Consider the following 20,130-nt stretch of genomic DNA (forward strand, 5'->3'; position numbering starts at 1 on the left):
AGTGACAGCCCCTCCCAGCTGTCACTAATTATTAGTTAATTAATGCTAATGAAGGGGTTTACTAATTGCGATGGGGGAGGGGGGTCCTGAGCCCTCCTTGGAGGACCGAAGGAGGCGACGTTCTTTGCTTGTGTCTCTATGGTCATCACTTCCGGTTAGTAACTGGGAGGCGGGCTCGTCCTCTCCCTGTGGCGTCTCTATGATCCTCCGGCTGCTAGACGCGACTCTCTTCCCCCAGCGCGCCCGGCCCCGCTCTATGATCCCCACTTTCTGCTTCCGGCCGACGCTCTCTCCCGCTCCTCCCCGTCCACTCTATGCTCTGCCCGTAAAGTCACCTGCGCCTTCAAATGCCCGGCGGCGGGGGGAAGGTGCTGCCCTGCAGAAGGGGAGACGGGGGCGTGGCTGGGGAGACGGGGGCGTGGCTGCAGGCGCTGGGGGAGGGGCTGGGATTATGGGGAAGGGCTGCAGGGGGAGGGGAGGGGCTGAAAGGGGAGATGGGGGAGGGGCTGAGGAGATGGGGAAGGGGCTGAAGGGGGGCTGAGGAGATGGGGGAGGGGCTGGGATTATGGGGAAGGGCTGCAGGGGAAGGGGCTGGGAAGAGGGGGAGGGGCTGAGGAGATGGGGGAGGGGCTGCACGGGCTGGGGAAGCGGCTGGAGGGGTGGGGCAGGAGTTGGGGGCGAAGGGGGCCAGGAGCTGCTCGGGGCAGGGCCTGGATCCCCTCCGGGCTGACCCCAGCGACGCCTGCAGACTGGGACCCGCGGCTGAAACCGGCCGGTGCCCAAGGGCTGGGGGCTCAGACCAGCAAACCCGGATCATCCCCTCCTGCAGGGGGGCGGCAGGGACACGGGCAAACCCTGGCTCCGAGCCCCCCACCCCCCATCCCCTGCTCTACCCACTAGACCCCAGAGTCGAGGAGAGGACCCAGGCGTCCCAGCTCCCACCCCCCTGCTCTCACCACTAGACCCCACTCCCCTCCCAGAGCCAGGGACAGGACCCAGGAGTCCCAGCTCCCAGCCCCCCTGCTCTAACCACTAGACCCCAGTCCCCTCCCAGAGCTGGGGAGAGGACCCAGGCGTCCCAGCTGCCAGCCTCACTTACAGCTACTGGGGCTCCAGACTCCCCACTACCAGCTGTCGGAGGAACTGGGGAAAACCAGGAGGGTAATGGGCGGGGGAGACCTTCCCAGGGCGCTGGGGGGGAAGGGGGCGGGAGGAGGCTGTATCCTGCTGTCACTTGTCCATGCACATACTGGGGTGACTCTCAGGCTGACGTACGCCACCGTGTGTGCCCCGCAGGTAGAGTGGGACTCAGGTTTCGCTCTCAGCCGGAGGGTGAGTCCAGGAGCAGAGTCGGCACCCTAGAAGCAAAAGGCCCCGTGCCCCATTCCCAGCCCCCCTGAGCCAGCCCGTCCCCTGCTCTGGGGCCGGATTGGAGCTAGTGCCCCATGCCCTGGTGTTTGACTTGGTTTCTCCCTCCACAGAACTGACGGGCTCCGGCAGCGCCTGACCTTTCTGGTTAAGGAATTTGTCAAGGCTCAAAAGGTACCGGCCCTGCCACTGCGTCCGCTGTCCCCTGGGGCAGCTCTGGGGCAGCTGGCAGCACATCCCCCTGCCCTGCCACCGAGCAGGCCCTAAGCATCTGACCTGCTTAAGGAGCAGGAGCCAAAAACCAGGGAGACAGTCACATGGGGAGGGCTCACCTGGCGCTGAGGTGCGGCCATCTCTGGGGTGAGGCAGCTGGGGAACAGCCACACATAACGCCACAGGGGGACAGCTCACCCAGCACTGAGATGCAGCCACCTGTGGTTAGTTACTGTCTTTTCCTTTCTCTGTCCTTTCCGGCTGCTCTGTAAAAGCAAAAAGGATGAGCTGAGTCACTTCCTATGGCTACCATCTTCGGAGTGGGAGAGGTTCAGAGGGGCGAGGTTGTCATCTGTCCCGGGGGCTAATGTGACTCCCATCACTAAAGTGTCTGGGCCCGTCACAGTCTATGATGGCTTGTAGGCCGGTGCTATTATCACTATGTTCCAGAGGGGGAAACTGAGGCACAGCTAAGCGAGTCACCTACGGAGGCAGTGGCAGAGCCAGGGAGAGAACCCAGGCATCCCGTCTCCCCGGCTCTAACCCCTGTTGTGAATGTCAGGGGGAAGTGAGCCTGGAAGAGATTAATGAGCTTGGGGTAGCCAGCTCTGGGACCCCCCCACGCCCCAGTTCGCACCCACTGTGCGGAGGAGGAGGGGATGGTGTGAGGGGGAATCAGTTGTATGGGGGGGAGGGGTTGGAAGTGGGGAGTTGTGGGGGGGGAGGCAGCGTGGGGATTGCCCAGGGATGTGGGGGGGGTGAGGTTGGGATACGGCACTTTGGGTCAGTGCATGAAGGTGGGGGGGTGAATCTTCAATGGGCAGCAATGGCATCAGAGGGGGATATGTGCTCTGGAAGGGGGCACATATGGGGGGGTCAGAGCCCACGGTCTCTGCCCCCCCCCCTCATTTAACTCCCCTGTCGCCCCCTGCAGGCGGTGACGGCTCTGCTCCAAAGCAAATGTCACAGCCAGGAGGAGGATTTCTGGCTCCAGGAGGGCAGAGCTCTCCAAGGTACCGGCGCTGGGGGGCGCAGCTCCACAGGGGCTCCCTCCTGGCAGGCAGGGCTGGGTGCTGGGGGCACCGTGCTGTGGGGAGCGGGGGGCTCGTTGGGGGCTGCCCCCAGGGCTCTGGGCTCCGGAGGACAGATGCCGGGCGCCAGCCCCTCCCCAGAGATGGACCAACTGCAGATTCGGGGTGGGGAGGATGGAGAGATACAGGTCTGTGGGTCCCAACCAGGAGCAGGGGGTTACTGGGCCGGATGGGCCTGGGGGGCAGAGGGAGAGACCCAGGCTGGAGGGGCATGAGGCTGACCCCCCCTCCTCCCCAGCCGGTGAAGCAGGCTGAGAGCTCCCCAGAGCTGAACAAGGGGGGTGGGGCCAGCTGAGTGGGACCCCAGATTCCTGAGCCCGGGGGGCAGCCATGGGGGGGGAGTCCGTGGTGACCCCTCATTGGTGGCATCTCACCATTCTCCCTCTGCAGCTCCCTGAGCAATGGAAAACGAGACGTAGGAGCCAGGACGCCTGGGTTCTCTCCCTGCTCTGGGCGGGGCGTGGTGCCTAGTGGTTTGAGCGGGCTGGGAGCCAGGTTGCCTGGGTTCCTGATGTCTGTGTGTCTGTCCAGGTTGAGCTCTGATGGGACTTGTACCCCCCGATGGCGCATAGAGATCCCGCCCCAATGGAGGTGTACGGTGAGGAGAGCGCCAAGGAGCACAGCTACCATACCCGGGAGGAGGGCTGGAGAGCCTGGCTGAGGAGCTGAGATGCAGCCACCTCTGAGGTGGGGTGGCTGGGGAACAGCCGCACATAACGCCGCACGGGAACAGCTCCCTCCAAATGGACAGTTCGTTCATTTCTTCCGTCTTTCCGTCCCTCCCTCGGTTCCCTCGCCCGTTTGTTTCTTCGCACTTTCCGTCTGTCTGTCCATCGGTTCTCTCCTTCGTGTGCTCATTCCTCCGCCCGTCTCTTCCTGCGTTTTCCCGTCCGTCTGCCACTTGCTTCATTCTGTCATTCCCCCACCTGCCGCAGGCCACCGTGTCTGGGGGACACCCGGCTCTACCAGCGCTGCTGGGACATCGGCTTTGGGGTGTCCCTGCCTCTGTCCCCCCCCTCCAACTCCACCCTAATGGGGGTCTGGGATAGCCCCTGGCCAAGCACCAATGTACCTACTGCCCCCCACACTGGCAAGTAGGGCGTCGGGCTGGGGGAGGAACAAGGGCGGGGTGGGGTAAGGGGGCAGGACTGGGGGCAGGAACAGATGGGGTTGGGGTGAGGGGGCAGGGTTGATCCCAGGGCAAACAGGGGGGCAAAGGGAAGGTGAGGACACCGGGCAGGGTGTCAGGGCAGGGGGCATAGGTGGGGCTAGGGGAGGGGCTGGAAGTGGCCAAGGGGCAGGGCTAGGCGGCAGGTCAGGGAGGGGGCAAAGGGCAGAGCTAAGGATGTGGGTGGAACTGGAAGTCACATTGGAGGTGGGGCAAGGCAGAGGGGGAGGGGCTGGAAGGGAGAAGGGGCGGAGCCCTAGATTGGAGGCGGGGCCAGGGGCCTGTGAGCACTGGTGGAGGCTCTAGGCGGTTGCCAGGTGGCTCAGGGTGCAGGGAATGGGACCAGGAGCCTTTCCCTCTAGGGAAAGGGTGGGGTGGGCACCTCTGTCTCTCTGACCCCGCTTGGTGCCCCCCCAGGTGCTGATCTCGGGGCCCTGGGGGTGGCCGAGGACCAGCTGATCTGGGTGAGGTCCTATTGACCACGACTGCCCCTGCTGTGGAGCCAGGAGAGAGACTGGGGGGTGGGCAGACACCGGGACAGACCCCCAGCTTCCAGGACTCACGCAGGGGGGATTCACCCCCAAACACCCTCCCATTGGTTGAGGGGCGCTGGTTACTCATGCAGCCCCGCCCCCCTTAGCTGAGCCCCCCAGGTCTGTGGGTGGGGAACTGGGGGTTGTCAGAGCCATGGCCCTTGAATAAATTCTCTGGGGCAGAAGGGGTGTCTCTGCTTCCCTGCTGCAGGGGAATGTGGGGGGCTGAACCCGGGGAGAAATTGGGGGTGTCAGAGGGAGAACCCCCCCCCAGGATATCGGGGGTGGGGCGGGAAGTGCCTTGAGGAACGGGCCAGCGGCTGCATCAGCCCCAGGGGCCTGGACGGAGCCGAGCCAGTCTGGAGTACCCCCAACCCAGGAGTCCGGGCTCCCAGCCCCACAGCTCTAACCATTGGACCCCCTGAGCCGGGGAGAGAACCCAGGAGTCCTGGCTCTCAGCTGCTCCCCCCCTGAGCCCGGGAGAGAACCCAGGCGTCCTAGCTTCCAGCCCCCGCTCCCCATCGGCGCTAGCCCACTCCCCCCCGGCACCGGGATTCGAACCCGCCACCCTCACTCTCGGCCCGGGAGTGACAGCCCCCCGCATCGTGACGTCACCTCGCCCCCTCCGCTCTTCCCTCCTGCGTACACCCCCCCCCTCCGGGGGCTGTTCCGGATCCAGTGCGGCCCCTCCCTCCGCTCTGCTCGCTCCAGACAGCGCTAAGATGGAAGTTCTCAATCAGGTAGGCACCTGCCTCGCTCAGCACCATAGACAGAGCCCCGCTTCCAACCCGGGATGGGGGGGCTCCCACGGGACGGGGCCCCCCCGGGAGATGCACCCCGCTCCCTCCGTCCCTGCCTAGTAGAGGGCTGTGGGGTTTTTTTGCAGCTGCTGCTGTTACATTCAGATGCAACGCACTGCAAATATGGGGGGGGGGGGGGGGGGACTGGGATATTTCTCTGCTGCAGACGGAGGGGGGTAGAGCTGGGACTGACGCGGGGGGGGGGGAGGCCACAGATGGGCTCGATGCGCTGAAATTATCATGGGGGGGGCAGGTTATTTCCCAGCTGCAGATCCGGGGGGGGGGCACAGGTTGGATGGAGGCAGATGGCGATGGGGTGGGAATTGCAGGATGTTTATTTCGGGGGGGGGGGGGTCGGGGGCTAGGCTATTTCCCAGCTGCAGATGCGGCGGGGAGGGGGGGGGGCACAGAATGGATCCAGGCAGACTGCGGCGGGGTGGGAATTGCCGGATTTTTCGGGGGGGGGGTTGGGGGCTAGCATATTTTTCAGCTGCAAACGGGGGGGGGGAAGGGGGGGGTTTGCTGCAAGCAGGCTCGGAGCGGATGGCCGCATTGAGGCTGCTGCCGGAGGGGAGGTCACAGCATATTTTGACGTGGGGGGGGGGGGGACTGGAAAATTCTCCCCCCATCCTCGCAGCCCGGGTGGGGGCGGGGAGGGAAGATGGCCGAGGTGCTGCAGAGCGATCGTTGCTTGCCATGGCGGGCGGGGGGGGGGAACGTGAGGCTCACGATTGGGGGGGGCCGCTTTATGACCGGGGGGGGGACACTCGAGAATATTCTCCCACCAGCTGCTGCGTTAGAGCCGGGCCTGGGGCGACAGACGGCCTCGGATGGGGCATGACCGTGTGCAGGGGATATGGGGGTGCAGATCACTGGGGGGCCCGAGTGTGGTGGGGAGGCCTGGCTCAGGGATAGTTACCCCTGCCAACAAGCTGGGGGGCGTCAGAATGGGGGTATAGTGCCACGGGGGGAAATGGGGGTTCAGGGTAATGGGGGGCTGTTTATAAACCGCGGGGGGCTGAATGGTCTCCCCCCAGCTGCTCCACAGCATAGGGGTTGGAGAACCGGCTGGGGCAATGCAGGGCAATCATTGCATCAGGCGGGAGGGGGATTGCGGGGTGCAGATGTCAGGGGGCCTCCAGGAGCATGGGGGTTGGGTGCAGTGGGTTTGGGGGCTGGGGGTAGGTTTTGAGGGGTGCAGTGGCTTGGGGGCACAGTGGTGTGGAGTGCAGAAGGAAGGGTGGGGTGCAGTGGGATTGGGGCAGGGGAACGTTGGGGGGCAGAGGTATTTTTTCCGAGTAAGAAGTTGTGGTGATCTCCCACAACCGTCCTGTGCTGGGTTCTCAACCCGGCTCGGGGAGGGGAGGGGAAGGGAAAGGAAAGGGGGATCGAGTGGTTAGAGCAGGGGTGACTGGGAGCCAGGATGCCTGGGTTCTCTCCCTGCTAGGGCAGGGGAGGGGGCTGAGGGTCAGGACTCCTGGGTTCTCTCCTTGGATCTGGGAAGGGAAGGGAGAGGGGGCTAGTGGTTAGAGCAGGGGGCTGGGAGCCAGGATTCCTGGGTTCTGTCCCGGGCCCTGGCAGGGAAGGGGGTCAGGAACAGATGCAACGTCAGATGTTTTCATCCCACCCCCTGCCCCATTCCCCTTGGTCTCTGCCTCGTCCCACAGCTGGTGGCTGGGGGGCAGTTCCGGATCATCAAGGAACCACTGGGGTTTCTGAAGCTGCTGGAATGGGTGAGTCCCCCGGAACCGCCAGGCCGCCAACGTCGGGGCGCCCTCTCTCTACTGCCTCTTACCTGACGCCAGGCTTGGAGCCGGTGCCCCTAGAGGGGACTGGCCCCGTTCTCGGCCCCCCTGCAGAACCGGTCGGCGTGGCAGGTGCTGTGGGGGTGAGGAGGGTGTCACAGGAAGAGCAGGTTATCGGAGCCTGTTTCCCTAGGAGATTTGGGGAGATCAGAGACAGAGAGACTGAGAGAGAAGCGTCCCCTACGCCCCATCCTGCTGGTTCTGGAGCTATTCCAGACCCGCCTCCAGGTTCTAAAGCGCCTCCCGCCCGGTTCTGGAGCGGTTCCCGACCCGTTTGCCTGACATTTCTGCCACATTCCAAATGCGTGTACCCAGCTGGCTGCGGAAGGATGCCAGGGGCCGTGGGCCCTGCTGGTTCTGGAGCCGTTCTCCCCCAGATCAGACTTGTGGGCCCAGCCCGTCCGGTATCGCCCTACCCCAGACCCACGGGCCCAGCCAGCCTCGTATCCTCCCACCCCCCCCCAGAACAGACCCAGGGGCCCATCGGCAGCGTCCCCCTCTTCTACTTCCAGCGCGTGGGTGGGAGGGAAGGATGGAGGGATGCGGGGAAACGGAGGAGTGCGGCCGACGCAGACAGATGGACAATTGGGTCAGGCAAGTTCTCATCTCATCCCAGCTCTCTGGGGGGATTAGAGGGGGCGGGACCCAGCTAACCCTCTATAAATACCCACAATCCCTCTCTGATCCACCCGCTTCCCCCTCCCCGAGTTGGGGTTATTAATATTGGCGCCCGCCAGCCCTCTCGCCCTGCTCCCCACAGCGCCCCCTGCGGGGAGAGGCCAGAGCAGGCGGGATCTGCCGCCCCCCACAGCTGGCGCACCTGCCCCAAAGCGCTCCCTGTGCCCTCACCCGCCCTGTCTTGCCCCACAGCTGTTCGCTATCTTTGCATTCGCCACCTGTGGCAGCTACAGCGGGGAATTTCGCCTGAGCGTTGAGTGCGTGAATAAAAGCGAGAGCGACCTGAACATCGAAGTGGAGTTTGGCTACCCCTTCAGGTGAGCTGGGCGTTATACTGCGTAGGGACTGGCAGGGGGGAGGGGGCGTTACGCTGTGTAAAGACCGGGAGGCAGAGCCTTTTGCTGCATAAGGACTGGGAGGGGTTAGCATCTGAGATTCGCACTGACTTTGGCTCATGGAGGCCTGGGCTGTATATTCAGTAAATCGACTGGCATCTCCTGTGCAGGCTGGGGCTGTATTTACAGTATAAGGACCAGCATCACCTATACAGACTGGGGCTGTATTCTATATACAAAGTGCCCTTGACTTTGAGTTGGGAGTCAAGATTCACACTCAGAACTATTCCTGCGGAGCCTGGGCTGTATATACAGTCTATCGACCAGCACCTCCTATACAGACCCATACTGAATTTACAATATATGACTAGCACTTCCTATACAGACTGGGGCTGTATTCTATATACAAAGTGCCCTTGACTTTGAGTTGGGAGTCAAGATTCACACTGAGAACTATTCCTGGGGAGCCTGGGCTGTATATACAGTATATGGACTGGCACCGCCTACACAGCCTGGGGCTGTATTCTGTATATAGATGGCTTTTGGCTTTGAGATGGCTGTTAGAACTTACACTAGGGACTGTTCCTAGGAGGCTTGGTTTGTATTTATAGTATATGGACCAGCGCCTCCTATGCAGATTGGGCTATAATATATGGTATATGGATTGGTGCCTCTTACACAGACCGAGGCTGTATTCTTTATGCAGACTGCCCTTGACCTTCAGTTAGAAATCAGGATGCATGCTGGGCTCTATCTCTGGGAAGCCCAGGCTGTATGTATAGTATATTGTGTGGTCCCTTCTATACAGACCAGGGCTGTATTTTGCTCAGACTGCTCTCAGCTTTGAGTTACTGTCAGGATTCATGAGGGTCACTATTCCTGGGAGGTCTGAGCTGTAGATACAGTGTATGAACTGGCCTCTCATACAGATCTGGTATGTATAGCCCGTATATGGACTGGCAACACCTACACAGGCCAGGCAGTTATTCTGTATACAGACTGCCTTTGTCTTTATGTCTGCAGTCAGGGTTGACATTGGGTGCTATTCCTGGGAGGTCTGGAATATATATGCAATATATGGACCAGCATCTCCTGCATAGACCTGGTTCATATTTGCTGTATATGGACTGGTACCTTCTACATAGGCAGGGCTTTATTCTGGATACAGACAGCCTTTGTCTTTGTGTTAGTGGTCAGGGTGACATTGGGTGCTCTTCCTGGGAGATCTGGTCTGTACATGCTGTATGTAGACTGGCACCTCCTATACAGACTTGGACTGTTTATGGCCTAGCACCTCTTACACAGGTTAGGGAGTTTTCTGTATGCAGATTGCCTGTTTTTGTGTTAGTGATCAGGGTTGGGCCCTATTCCTTGGAGGTCTGGGCTCTATATAAGCAATATATGGACCAGCACCTCCTACACAGACCTGATCCATATTTGCTTTATGTGGACTGGCACTTCCTACACAGATGGGACTGTATTCTGTGTACAGACAGCCTTTGTCTTTCGTTAGTGATCAGGGTTGACACTGGGTGCTATTGCTGGGAGGTCTGGGATATATATATACAATATATGGACCAGCATTGCCTACACAGACCTGGTCCGTATTCGCCGTATATGGATCGGCACCTCCTACGCAGACCAGGGCTGTATTCTGTATACAGACGGCCTTTGTCTTTGCGTTAGCGGTCTGGGTTGACAATAGGCTCTATTCCTGGGAGGTCTGGGCTGTCCATGTTGTATACGGACCGGCACCTTCTATATGACTGAGCCCCCTGCCTCATCTTCCCCCTACCCCACTGCCTCAAGACTCCACCAGGTCTACTTCAACGCCCCAGCCTGCAAGGGGCACGAGGTGGAGAAGGTGTTTCTGATGGGGGATTACTCTTCCTCGGCCGAATTCTTCGTCACCATCGCAGTCTTCGCCTTCCTGTACTCACTGGCTGCCACGGTCGTCTATCTCTTCATGGAGAGCAAGTACCGGGAGAACAACAAGGGCCCCATGATCGTGAGTGTGGGGCACGCGTTGAGGGCACCGTGCCGCAGGGAGCGGGGGGCTCGGCCGGGGACTAACCCCGCTCTCTCTCCCCCCCCAGGATTTCGTCGTCACCGCCGTCTTCGCCTTCATGTGGCTGGTGAGCTCCTGCGCCTGGGCCAAGGGGCTCTCCGACGTCAAGCTGGCCACGGACCCCGACAACGTGATCGAGGGGCTGGAGGTCTGCAAAAAGGAGGGCAACAAATGCAAGGATCTGCAGGACCCCGTCACCTCGGGGCTCAACACCTCTGTGGTGAGACCCTTGGCCAGCCAGCCAGACCCTCCCCCCCGCCCCCCCGTGGGAGCCGGCACCCCCTAGAGGGGACAGGCCCCGGGCCCCATTCCCAGACCCCCTGAGCCAGCCAGTCCCCCGGCCTGGGGCCAGATGGGAGCCGGCGCCCCACACAGGGGATCCGCTCCCCCTTGTGGATTAACCGTCTATCCCTCTCTCTGCCTCCCCTGCCACCCAAATGCTCAGGTCTTTGGTTTCCTCAACCTGGTGCTGTGGACGGGGAACCTGTGGTTCGTGTTTAAGGAGACGGGCTGGAGCGCCCCCTTTGCCAAGTACCCCCCAGCCGCCCAGGAGAAGCAGCCGGCTCCAGACACCTACGCTGACTCCTACAACCAGGGCCCCAGCTACGGGCAGCAGGATTCGTACGGCCAGCAGGGGGGCTACCAGCCGGAATATAGCCAGCAGGGCTACGGGCAACCCGACCCCTATGGCCAGCAGGCGGGGTACGGCCAGGGTGCCCCCACCTCCTTCTCCAACCAGATGTAGGCGGGTAAGTTGGGGGGGCTGGGGTGCAGGGTGGAGGTGCTGTTAGAGGAGTGTGCGCTGGGGGGGGTGCTGCGAAAGAAAGACAGGAACAAGGGGCGCGAGCCAGGTTTACCGTCTGTCCTGGGAAGCAGCGATGCTGGGAAAGATTGGGGGGGCGTGGGGGACAATCCGCTGGACGCCAGCTCCCCGTGCGAGGCCGGGACCCCAAAATACAGGGCAATCCTGGGGTGTATAAACGGGAATCTCAAGCGGGAGCAGAGAGGTGCTTTGGCCTCCGGATCTGGCCCTGCTGGGGCTCCGCGTCCTGTGCCGGGGCTCGCAGTTCAAGGATGACGTAGATCAGTCGGAGAGAGCTCAGGGAAGAGCCATGAGAAGGATTCAAGGGTGAGAAAACCTGCCTGCGACGCCAGGAGCTCGCTCTGTTCAGCTGAACACAGAGACGGTGAAGGGGAGACGTGATCCCCGTCCCGAGGTAGCTCCAAGGGGAGCTAACGTTTGAAAGCTGGCTAGCAGAAGACGGTCTAACCCGATCCAAAGGCTGGAGGTCGAAGCTGGACAAATTGAGTCTGGAAATAAGGCGTCAGTTTTTAATGGTGAGAGTCATTCCCCAGTGGAGCAATTGCCCAAGGGGCGCAGCGGATTCTCCCTCGTCGGCAGTTTTTCAATCAAGCTGGGATGTTTTTCCGAAAGATCTGCTCTGGGAAGGATTCAGGAGCCGTCCTGTGGCCTGTGTGGAGCAGGAGTTCAGGCTAGATATTCACAACTGAGAGACGAACAAACCGATGAGAGAAACGTCCATCGATAATTGAAATACATACATAGGCAAAGGAAGAGAAATGTCGCTTGAGCACCAGAGCCTGATTCATTGTTTACTTGAGATATTTTTACCTGCACTGTTGGCAAATAGGTGCTTCCACGGTTATAAAGCTTTAACTTTTGGAATCTCAAGAACCGCTGTCATTAAATAATTACTGTTTGCCCCCTCCCCGTTTGCTGCCCTGGCCCCATAATTTCCTGCAACTGTGAGAGTTGAAATTAGTAAAAATCAGGGGGCAAAAAAATGCTTAAAACCTGTAACTTGACACAGCTGTGAAAATGGGAAAGATGCTTAAAACCCTCCATTTTATTGGTGCAAATGTACATTTGTAAAAATAAAAAAGGTGCTTCGAACCCCAGTTGTGCATAGCTGTGAAAATTTAAATGGGTGAAAATCAAAAGAACGCTTGACACCCGCATTTGGACACGGCTCTTCAAATTTAAATCAATACAATTAAAACTGCAAATGCTTAAACCCCATCATTTTAGCTATGGACATTTAACTTGGTGTTAAAAATTGCTGAAACCCCATAATTTTGCACACCCGTGAAAATTTAAATAGGTAAAAATTAAAAAAAGCTTAAAAATACCCCTCCAAATGATAAAACGAATAAATATCGATTCTGCCAAGCATCCTGTTAGCGAAGTACTAGTTTCACATTTCTCAGGTTCTTTCAGTTTTGATTGTTTCACTAAAGAAAAAGGCCTCAAGTTTTGAATTGAATTTTATGGAGCCTTATTGGCTTCGCTTAACAACAGCGACTAAGAGTGTAAGATACAGGAAGGCAGGCTGTGATTTGGCTAACATAAGACAAACAATTGGTCGGTCCACTCAGCCAGATTTCCAGGATCAAATAGCACAACCACAGGAGCAAGTGACACTTATGCTCAATCACTGTCTTGGGAAGGGGCCTTTGTTTAGATGTTTGTGATTGAGACACCTTGAATATACCCTCACTTGTGCCGGTTGCTTATCGAATCTGGTGTTGCTAACACAATAGAGAAAAACAATCCAGCACTAAAGCATAAGACAATTTGGTCAATTACTTATCCACCAGTTCACAGATGTCTTCTTCCCAAAGGATCTGTAGTCAGCCCTTTACCTCACTTCCCTGTGAATTATATGAATAGATTCCTCTACTCTGGTCTCCTGTGTAGCACCCATGGCCTTTCTTCTCCTTCCCTGGCTCTATACTGAATTCTACTAACACCTCAGGCAAAAAATCATGAGGCAAGGAGTTCCACTGATGAATTTACAGACTGGTGCTTCTCCAGGTCTGTTACAGATTCTCAGAAGGGACCCCTGTGATCTTCTAGTCTGACCTCCTGTATAACACAGGCTTTAAGACTTCCCCCAAATAACTCCTAGAGCAGATCTTTTAGAAACCCATCCCGTCTTGATTTCAAAATTGCCAGCGATGGAGAATCCACCATGACCCTTAGGAAATTGTTCCGATGGCGAATTAGAAATGGATGCCTTATTTCCGGCTACAGCTTGCAAGGCCGTAGGAAGCCATGATCCCTGCTGGCACGTTTCACGGTCAAGCGGAACCTGTCCATTTCGGAGCAACTTTCCCGCAATCTCGATCGGCACCTGCTCCAAAACCAAGATGCGCCCAGGAACTCTGGAACAATCTTTAAAGCCCAAGCACCAGCCAGGACACTTTCTTACTGGTCAGGGACCCAGTTTCAGGTCGACAGCATCCAGCTGTAACGAGCCCCCCTCGCCCCCGTCTATCAAAAATATATTTGCAAAGGATGCGAACGGCCTGTGGCTGCCAGTCGACGTGTCTTCTATATCGGAGCTCTCCGGTGTTCTGCCTGCGTGAGCTCTTTCCACTACACGTCATACATCTCCTCTTCTTTTTAAGTTGCTCCCCACGGCATCTAGTCACCAAATCAAAGTCCAACCTCTGCGTCGCGCCTGTCCTTTCGCCGACGGCCGGAGCTGCCTTTGACTGAACGCTGATTATTGCTGCTCACCTGCGGGGCCCGTGTGGTGCATAAGACGTGGACTCATGCCAGGCTGCCAGATTCATTAACCAATGACTCACAGCCATGGCCATGGCCGGCTGGAAGGGCCTGGAGAGGACTTAAGAACAGCCCTTTGCAGATCTGAAGCCTGTTATCAAGTGCCCCCCCCCCGCCCCCTCCCCCGTCTGCTCTCCAGACGAAACATTCCCCGTTTCGTTGCTTTCCCCAAGTCAGGTTTGCTAAACACTCTCAGCCTTTGTCATGGCTGCATCCCGTCGTTGGCATATATTCCATTTCTGAGCCACTCGAACCCGCCCTGGCACCTCCAGCCGTGCCGCCGCCTCGCCGGCGACTCCCCATTGCGCTGGACTTTTCCTTCCGGCGTGCGGCGCTCTTTGCGCTTGGCTCGATTGAATTGCGTCTTGTGGAATTCAGCCCCGTTCTCCAGTTTGTCCAGGTTGTTTTCACTTCTCCGAAGTGCTGGCGACTCCTCCCAGCCTGGCTGGGCAAACTCTCCGCTCCAGAAACGCTGCGCAAGGAGTAACTCAGCACAAGTGCAGCCAGACCGAGGTGAGATCGTTCACCCTTCCATGGACCCGGGCACCCCACCAGCAGCGGGGCCGGCTCTACAAATGGACTCACTGCGGAGGCGTCTCTATCCCTTGCCCATTATTTCCACAACCCTCAGCAAAATACACCTTGAGCTCTGTGCCCCACAGACAACAGCTGTTCCCCTAGAGACAGCAGCGTGTCTCAATCTTTCTGCTACCAGGGCCCAACGTGCTGCCTTCCTAAATAAATCAGGGAGATTGGACGGCCCGGTACCAATCTATGGACTGGCTGTTGAGAAACACCGGGATAGAGGCTCCTGGGGGAAACGGGTCCCGTTCGCGTACGGATGGAGTCTCTGAACAGATTGGCCAAGTCATTTCACTACCCACCGACTGGGTCATGACGGCGCGTTGCTCAGCGCACGATCTTTGCTGCGCCCTTGGTTGTCCGCGGGGGGTTGTAGCCGTGTCAGCCCCAGGATATTTGCGAGACAAGACGGGGCAGGGGACGTCTGTCATTGGGCCGGCTTCCACCAGTGGCCGAGACGAACTTTCGCACTGACCCAGAGCTCGTCTTCAGCTCCTACAAGGACCCAGTGGCCACCTCGGCTGTCCGCCCTTAGACCAGTTACGGTTCGCAGCAGAAATCGATGGCAAGCGTCGCCGACAGAGACAGCCCGGGCTTTCCCTGGTGCGCTACCGAGCCAGCCGACGTGCTGGGAAATAAGCACCTTGAACCGTTTCTGTCCGCGGTGGGTCCCGGGTGGGTGGCCCAGAACCTCGCTCTTCTGCCTTCTGATCAGCTTTGGCTTTCGGCCAGGGGCCAGGCCGGTTGACCCCATTGCTGCGGGATGATGCCTCTCCTTGGCGGTGCTGGCGTGGGCCAGCCTCTCCCACCATCCAACCAGGACACAAGGCGGCCCCGCAGCCAGAGCTTGTGTTTTCCAGCCCCTTGGTGCGACGCACCGTGTTGGAGGAACTTGCGTAAGGCACGCTGGGCTTCAGCTGTTGGTGCAACTGTCCGGGCCTGGTTTTCAGCCGCTTTGCGCCACTCGGCAACTTCCTTCTGGAGTTTGCTCATCGGCCCGCGGCTGCAACGGCCGGATTGAGCTTCACGCAAGGTCCCTCCGGGAGTTTTTAACCGTGCAAACCGCTTCGAGAATCTGTTGCTCCCAGCTGGCCGGGTCCGCTGTGTTTCCTCTTGCTCCCATGTGTGTGTGTGTGGGGGCAGCTCTCCCCACTGGCCTTTCCACTTTGGCTTGAAACAATCCCTTGCAAACCCTGCAGCGGCCCCAACCCTTTTGCGTGCCAGCCGTCGGTCTGCTCTGCAGCCTTCGCGCCCCCCGCCACGCCGCACTGCGGCACCCCGGGTCCAGTGGGCCCCGCCCATCTGCGTCGCACCCCCCCACGGCGTCCGTTTCTGACCTCCTCTTAACAACCCCGGCGGGACTCTCTGGCCCTGCGGCGGGACTCCTCTGTGCCCGATTGAGCAGTGAGCGGCCCGAGCACGCCCCTCCGATCGGGCGTCCATGTAAACACACCCTTTGGTTCCGCTCCCTTTCAGTCCCTTCTTCTTGCGGCCTGGCTGCTGGCAAACCGTAGCCGCCCATCTGCACTTGCTGGCTAAGAAATCAGGCTGAACGTCACCGGATGGCCCCGGAAGCTGAGCCCCACGTTTGCCCCAAGCCGCGTTGCGCAGTCGTTTTGAACCACAGCATCATCTCCTGTCGTTACATTATTGGCAGCCACCCCCCACGATTCCCCACGCCTGGGAACATCACAATGAACTGCAAGAAAAATGCTCTAAGCCCAGAGTTTTGCACATCTGGGAACATTTCAGTCGATAAAACGACTTGGAAAAAAAGTCCCTGCCCCCCCAGTAACATTACTTCCTCACCATCTGAGTCACTTCCCTCTTTTCCCTGCTGTGTTTCGATGCCTGGACGGCCAGGCGGGGGCCAAGGGCCGGCTGTTGGCCTGCGGCAACCTACGAATTCACCATCTCGGGCCCTGGAGGGGTCCATGGCGGGTGTTGGCGGGTGGCGTGGGCCGCCGTTCAGGAGAGTCGCCGTGCAGGGGTGGGACTATGACGGCCTGATTCTCGGGCGCAGGCGACAGAACAGCCCCCCCACATCCTCGTTCCCGATCCACAGCCCCCCGCAGGCAGCAGGCCGGGCCCTCCCCCAGCAGAACAGCCGCGGGTGGGTAGAGATCGGGGGGGGGGCCATCTGGAAAGCAGAAGGGATAGAAAGAGCAGGAGATGCTGAGATGCAGCCATCTCTGGGGTGAGGCACAGGGACTGTTTATACAGGGATCTCGAGCCCTCTGTGCCCAGTTGGGGGTGGGGGGGGGGCCTGCTGCAGAGTTGGGGGAGGGGGTGGCATTCCAGACCTATATGGATGTGGGTCCCTGGCCAGCTGGGGGTCGCTGGCTGTGTGTGTTGTGTTACTGATGACTCTTCCCTCCGCTCTCTCTCTCTCTCTCTCCCCCCCAGGTTTCCCCCCAGCAAGGGGATCGTGCGGAGGAGCCACCCGTCCCACCCCGCTCCCCCAGGCCCCCTCACGTGGGGGGCTGGCAGGGGACCCCAGGATGAATGTAGATGTTTGTGCTGTTTATATATATTATATATATGAGAAAATACAACTCTAGATAGCTATGCGCCCCCCCACCTTCTCCGCTACCCCCATCACCCCCACCTCCTGCCCCTGCACCCCCAACTCCAGATAGCTCTGCCCCCCCACCTCCCTGCCCCCTACTGCCAACTCCAGATAGCTCTGCCCCCCCACCTCCTGCCCCCTACTGCCAACTCCAGATAGCTCTGCCCCCCCACCTCCTGCCCCCCCAGCCCCCAATGTAGATGGCTCTGTGCCCCCATCTCCTGCCCCTCCACCCTCGACTCGCTAGCTGTGTGCCCCCCCACACCCTCCAGTGCCCCCCACACCCCCCTCCCCCCCCACCCAACACCCGCCTCATTTCTGACTGTAGATAGGGTGGGATCAGGGGTCCAGATCTCATCTGGTGGCCCGGGGGCAACTTGGGGGGTTCCAGGTATTTGGGGTTCTGGGGCTTTGGCAGGGGCTTGAGCAGCTGAGGGGACAGTTGGGGGTTCCAGCGTGTTTGGGGGGCATGTGGGTGTACCCCTAGTACTGGGATGCTGAAGGGGGTGGTTTAAGGCCTGCATCCCCATGCCTTCCCTCGCTGGGGGGCATCACCTGCACCGGGGGGGGAACCTCTAGGAAGCGGGGGAGGGGCCCCATGCCCCCCAAGCAGCACCCTTCACCCCCAATGCATGCCCCTTTGGCAGTGAGGGGGGGGGAAGGACTGGGCCCTTTCCATGATACCCTGATTTCCATGGGAGGGTGTGTGGGGAAGGTGGGGAGGAACCCAGGTGTCCGGGGACAGCCTATCTATATAGCCATCTATACATCCGTCCCTTCCCTCACACCCAACCCTCTGTCCGTCCATCCATCCAGCCCCATGCATCTGCCTACCCCATACACCCCACCACCTGTCCCCCTGTGCGCCATATTTCCATACACACCCCTTTTATCCCTCCATCCTCACACACCCCTGCTTTCTCCCCCCCCCCACTCCCCATCCAACCCCTCCCAACACTGCCTGCCCCCCTACCTCATTCCCCGAGCCCACTGCCCCCCCCGCCCCGCCCGGTAGCACCGCCTATATATCTCTATACTCCATGTCTGTGCTCCAATTCGTGCCGTGATCGTGAGTTTCGGTTCGTTCGTTCAGGCCCCTCGCTCGGTATCGTGAGATTTATTTTTCCTCCCGTCTCCGCAAAAAAGAAAACGGACGTCGCCAAGAACAAAATAATAAAAACCGAAGCCCCCCCCCCCCACGCCTCCCCCCTCACTGTACCCCAAAACTATAGAGAACAAAAGGAATAAAAAAACCAAATAAAAAGAGAGAGGGAAAAAAATAGACCATGCTTGGCCGGGCTGATTTCTGGGGCTGTGATGCGGCTGCTTCTGGGGTGGGGGCTGTTTATACAGGGCTCCGTCACCCGGCTCTGAGATGCAGCGGCCTGTGGCGGGGACAGGGGGCTGTTTATGCAGGAACCGGCACCCCCCCGTTTTCCCCAAGGGCCCCAAACCCAACCCAAAGGTTCGACTCAGCGAAGCGTCCGGCTCAGAACCTGATTTATTAGCAGTAAATACACGGGGGGGGTGTGTGGGGGGTGTGTGTGTGTGGCTAATTTAGCTTCCCCCCCCCCCATTAAAATCAGTTGCTCAATACAATAATTTCATTAACCCATCCCAGACCCCCTTCATCCGCTAATGAACTGAGAGAGAACCCAGGAGTCTGGGCTCCCAGCGTCCTTGCCCTCCCCCCACCCCCAACCTGCTCTAACCACTAGCCCCCACTCCCCTCTGGGGCTAGAACCCAGGCCTCCTGGGCTCTTGGCACTCACTGTGCGCTGGGGGGGTACATGGGGGGCAGGTCCTCCCAGGCCCGGGCCTTCCTTGCTGCCCAGCCCATCAGCTGCGGCGCCTTGGCGAGGAAAAGGGCCAGGAGGGTGCGGACGTCTCCCTCGGCCGAGTGCGCCTTGTCGGGGTCCTTCCCAAAGAGCCCCCGGAAGAGCGCCCCCAGCCCGTACCCCCCGGGCCCCCCCAGGCCCAGCTCCTTCATGGCACGCAGGGTGTCCAGGCAGCCGCTGCCGGGGGGCAGCTCGGCCCCCACTCGCGCCAGCTCCGTGCGCAGCAGCGGGAAATCGTAGGCGAAGCCGTTGTGGGCCACCAGGCAGAGGGGGGTGGCTTGGCGGGCTAGGAATCCCTCCAGGGCCCGAGCCACGGCCTGGTCCAGGCCCTGCTTGCCGTTCTCCTCCAGGCCCTGCCGGCTCAGCCCTGTGATGTCAGCGGCTCCCGGGGTGAAGGGCTGGAGGGGGTCCACACAGAGGGTCAGCTGGTCCAGGATGCGGGGCAGCCGGGGGGGGCCGGCGGCGTCCAGCGGGGGCTGCTGCAGGAGGGAGCGGCGGTGCACGGCGAAGAGGCATAGCTCAGCGATGCGGGGCCGGTCCGGGGGCAGGCCGGTGCTCTCCAAGTCCAGGAAGACGAAGGTTTGGAAATCCTGGGGGGCCAGCATGGCTGGGGGGGAGGGAAGGGAAGAGGCATGTGAGCGGAAGCAGGAGATGCGGCTGCTTCTGGGGTGGGGCGCCAGGGGCCTGTTTATGCAGGGATCCCTAGCAAGGGAAAAGTGGGGAGCCAGGGCTACTCAGTTCTCTCCCTGGCTCTGCGAAGGGAGTGGGGTCTAGTGGTTAGAGCGGGGGGGGGGATGGGATCCAGGACTCCTGGGTACCCTCCCCCACTCTGGGAAGGGAGGGGGGGTCTAGGGGTCAGAGCAGGGGGGGGCTGGGAGCCAGGACTCCTGGGTACCCTCCCCAGTTCTGAGAAGGGAGGGGGTCTAGTGGTTAGAGCGGGGGGGGGGGGCTGGGATCCAGGACTCCTGGGTTCTCTTCTCAGCTCTGCGAAGGGAGTGGGGTCTAGTGGTTAGAGCGGGGCGGGGGGTGTGGAGCCAGGACTCCTGGGTTCTTCAGCACTCACCCACCAAGTGACTGCAGTTAAGCCTCTCCCTGGCTGCGTGCCTCAGTTTCCCCTCGGCTGCGTGCGGACACCGCGTCTCTCCGGCTGGGGGGCTCGTCGGCTGCTCCGGGCTCGGTGCCGTGGGCGGGGGGCGAGGCTGGGGCAGGTCCCGGAGCGCGTCACTCCCCGAGCGGGGAAATCGAAACGGCCCCGGGCCGGGCGCTGCGTCACCAGGGCCGGTCTCGGAGTCTGCGGGCGCAGGGGGGGCACGCCCTGCCCTGACCTGACCTGCCCCGCCCCGAGAGAACCCAGGCGTCCGGACAGAGATAGGACCCAGGCGTCTGGGCTCCTAGCCCCTCCTCCCCCCACGGGAACCCAGGCATCCGGGCTCCCAGCCCAGCCACAGGGAAAGAACCCAGGCGTCCGGGGTCCCTCTCAGTCCCACCCC

General features: G+C 60.2%; 2 protein-coding genes and 1 long non-coding RNA gene across 4 annotated transcripts; 2 read left to right on the forward strand and 1 right to left on the reverse strand.

The window, feature by feature from the left end:
• The first annotated feature begins 1,106 nt into the window (after nucleotides 1-1,106).
• LOC137155889 (uncharacterized) lies at nucleotides 1,107-3,741 on the forward strand. Its single transcript, XR_010920614.1, has 4 exons — nucleotides 1,107-1,161; nucleotides 1,482-1,542; nucleotides 2,516-2,594; nucleotides 3,204-3,741. It is a non-coding gene; the product is annotated as an uncharacterized lncRNA (long non-coding RNA).
• A 259-nt stretch (nucleotides 3,742-4,000) lies between these two features.
• Nucleotides 4,001-17,058, forward strand: SYP (synaptophysin). The gene is made up of 7 exons (XM_067552251.1): nucleotides 4,001-5,113; nucleotides 6,841-6,906; nucleotides 7,849-7,973; nucleotides 9,801-9,999; nucleotides 10,088-10,279; nucleotides 10,505-10,808; nucleotides 16,640-17,058. Exons 1-6 carry the CDS (start codon nucleotides 5,096-5,098, stop codon nucleotides 10,802-10,804), a joined length of 900 nt encoding a protein of 299 aa, XP_067408352.1. The 5' UTR covers nucleotides 4,001-5,095; the 3' UTR covers nucleotides 10,805-10,808; nucleotides 16,640-17,058.
• A 1,481-nt stretch (nucleotides 17,059-18,539) lies between these two features.
• Nucleotides 18,540-20,127, reverse strand: LOC137155840 (three prime repair exonuclease 2-like). Of its 2 annotated transcripts, none has more exons than XM_067552284.1 (2): nucleotides 19,708-20,127; nucleotides 18,540-19,247 (listed from the first exon to the last, which is right to left on the reverse strand). In XM_067552284.1, exon 2 carries the CDS (start codon nucleotides 19,243-19,245, stop codon nucleotides 18,571-18,573), a length of 675 nt encoding a protein of 224 aa, XP_067408385.1. In that variant the 5' UTR covers nucleotides 19,246-19,247; nucleotides 19,708-20,127; the 3' UTR covers nucleotides 18,540-18,570. The 2 variants fall into 2 exon arrangements, with proteins under 2 accessions (XP_067408385.1, XP_067408386.1); XM_067552285.1 differs by having other exon boundaries at nucleotides 19,704-20,127.
• Between the last annotated feature and the right edge of the window lie 3 nt (nucleotides 20,128-20,130).

Source organism: Emydura macquarii, unplaced genomic scaffold (assembly GCF_026122565.2).
Source record: "Emydura macquarii macquarii isolate MOO-44397 ecotype Brisbane River unplaced genomic scaffold, CSIRO-AGI_Emac_v2 contig_1386, whole genome shotgun sequence".
NCBI classification, from domain to species: Eukaryota; Metazoa; Chordata; order Testudines; family Chelidae; genus Emydura; species Emydura macquarii.

What these genes read in the sequence shown, in the direction of transcription:
- SYP (XM_067552251.1), top strand. An exon ending in GAGTTTGGCTACCCCTTCAG is followed by an intron (nt 7,974 to 9,800) that starts GTGAGCTGGGCG and finishes CACTGCCTCAAG; the next exon opens with ACTCCACCAGGTCTACTTCA. An exon ending in ACAACAAGGGCCCCATGATC is followed by an intron (nt 10,000 to 10,087) that starts GTGAGTGTGGGG and finishes CTCCCCCCCCAG; the next exon opens with GATTTCGTCGTCACCGCCGT.
- LOC137155840 (XM_067552284.1), bottom strand. Translation starts at nt 19,245, where the DNA reads ATGCTGGCCCCCCAGGATTTCCAAACCTTCGTCTTCCTGGACTTGGAG.